General features: G+C 70.5%; 1 protein-coding gene across 1 annotated transcript; it reads right to left on the reverse strand.

Annotated features, from left to right (window-relative positions):
* Positions 1-89: 89 nt before the first annotated feature.
* H696_02210 (hypothetical protein) lies at positions 90-1307 on the reverse strand. The gene is made up of 2 exons (XM_009496111.1): positions 800-1307; positions 90-489 (listed from the first exon to the last, which is right to left on the reverse strand). Exons 1-2 carry the CDS (start codon positions 1252-1254, stop codon positions 228-230), a joined length of 717 nt encoding a protein of 238 aa, XP_009494386.1. The 5' UTR covers positions 1255-1307; the 3' UTR covers positions 90-227.
* Between the last annotated feature and the right edge of the window lie 513 nt (positions 1308-1820).

Raw genomic sequence — 1820 nt, forward strand, 5'->3', positions numbered from 1 at the left:
ATGCACGTTCGTTGGCAGTTGGTTCTATATTACATCTGAGAGAGGAGGGCGCCTCTCGGCCGGGCGTCCGGCCCCCCCGCCCCCCCCCCCCCCTCTCCCCGCCTGAAGGGCGGGAGAGAGACGCAGGACGGGAGAAGGAGGAAGAGGGGGGTGCAGGACGATGGAGGCACCGGGCGGGGAGCGGAGTAGGCAGGGCAACAACAAGGACAGGGGGCGCGCATGCGCGCTTAGTTGAACTTCACCGAGCGGACGTTGTAGTCCTTGATGCCGGTGACCTCGCCCTCGTAGGGGTTGAGCTCCGGCTGCCAGGACTTGTGGCCGGCGCTCTTGAGCTTGATCTTGGCCTGCTCGAAGCGGATGCGGCGCTTGACGCGGGGGTTCTTCAGCAGCTTGTTGCGCTTGGGCGTCAGGCCGCGATTGGAAATGATGCTCTTCTCCAGCAGGCGCTTGGAGCCGATGACGTTGGCCGCATCCTCGGGGGCGGACTCGCTGGGCGAGGGGTAGACGGGCGAACAGGAGCGGGCCGGGGAGGGGGCAGGGGGGGGCAGGGGGAGCGAGAGACAAAGAGGGAGGCAGGAGGAGTGTTAGGGGCAAAGGCCAGCGGGGAAGCCGCAAGCGGCCGGGCGACGGCCCCGGCCCCAGGGGGGGAGGGGTCCAAGGGACAGTCGCAGCCCGGGGATATCGCGGCGAGGCGAAGAAGCGCAAGAAGGATGGCGCAAAAGCGCCAGGAGGGAGGGGGGGGGAGAAACCGAGCAAGCAAGCAAGAGACAAGCACAGGAACAGGTCACACATGACGCACCCCTTGACAGCGGCGCGGGCAGCACGGCGAGCCGCCGCCGCCGTGGCGATCTCCTGGTAGTAGGCCAGGCTGTCCTGGACCGCGCCGGCCGGCGCGTCGGCCTCATCCTCGACCTGCTGCTTGGCCAGCTGCTGGCGCATGTGGGCCGCGCGCAGGCGCTTGCGCTCCGAGGCCCCGTGCATGCCGTCGGCACCGGCGGCCGTGGGCAGCGCGCGCTTCTTGGTGGTCGGCGCCGGGCCCTTGGACGAGGCCGCGGCACCGGTGGCCGATTTGGCCACAATGTCGGCGCTGCTCAGCCGCTTGGCCCCGGGCTTGTCGGACTTGGAGGCCGGGGCCGAGAAGGACGGCAGGCTCGGGACGGCCGACTTGCTGGCGGCCTCGGCCAGGGCGGCGGCCATCTGCGCGCGCCGGTTGCCGTGCGATCCGGCCTTGCGGGCGGGGGCGATCATCGACATGGCGATCGGGGGGAAAGAGAAAGGGCAAGAGGGGCCGGCGGCGGGGGGCGGGGGGGGGGGGGAAGAGAGGGGGAGGGGGCGGGAGGGGAGGGGAGGGCACAAGAGGGGCGCGCGTGGGCGAGAGGAAGATGCATGCTTGTCCGGGGCGCATGGTGCAAATCGAGCTCGTCCTGGCCTTTTGACTCTCGAGATGTCCGTCACACACAGCCACACACACATGCGCGTGCGCACACACGCACACACGCACACACACACGGGACGGTGGTCCCTTGCCCCCCAGTCCTTCTCCTGCCCGCGCGGGCCGACAGCGTCATCCATGGTGCGTCCATGCCCGGGGCAGCGGCCCCGGCGGGGCGGCAGCAGCAACACACACACGCGCGGGGCCGGCCGCACGACCACACGATGCTGCGCATGTGACCAGGATCACGCGAACTCCGGGCGCGCCCGCGGAGCCCCCGGTCCAGGCACCGGCCGTGTGTATGTGTATGTGTGTACTTCCGCGCGCCACGGCCGCGAATGGGCGCCGGAGCGATTCTGAGGGGGTTCCGTCGGGGGGGGGGGGGGGG

This window comes from Fonticula alba (assembly GCF_000388065.1).
Source record: "Fonticula alba strain ATCC 38817 unplaced genomic scaffold supercont2.3, whole genome shotgun sequence".
Taxonomy (NCBI): Eukaryota; order Rotosphaerida; family Fonticulaceae; genus Fonticula; species Fonticula alba.

Excerpts from the sequence above, each read along its gene's own strand:
- H696_02210 (XM_009496111.1), bottom strand. The coding sequence starts at position 1,254 with ATGTCGATGATCGCCCCCGCCCGCAAGGCCGGATCGCACGGCAACCGG. Across the intron at positions 490-799 it reads GCCCGCGCCGCTGTCAAGGG|CGAGTCCGCCCCCGAGGATG; the intron begins GTGCGTCATGTG and ends CCCCTCGCCCAG.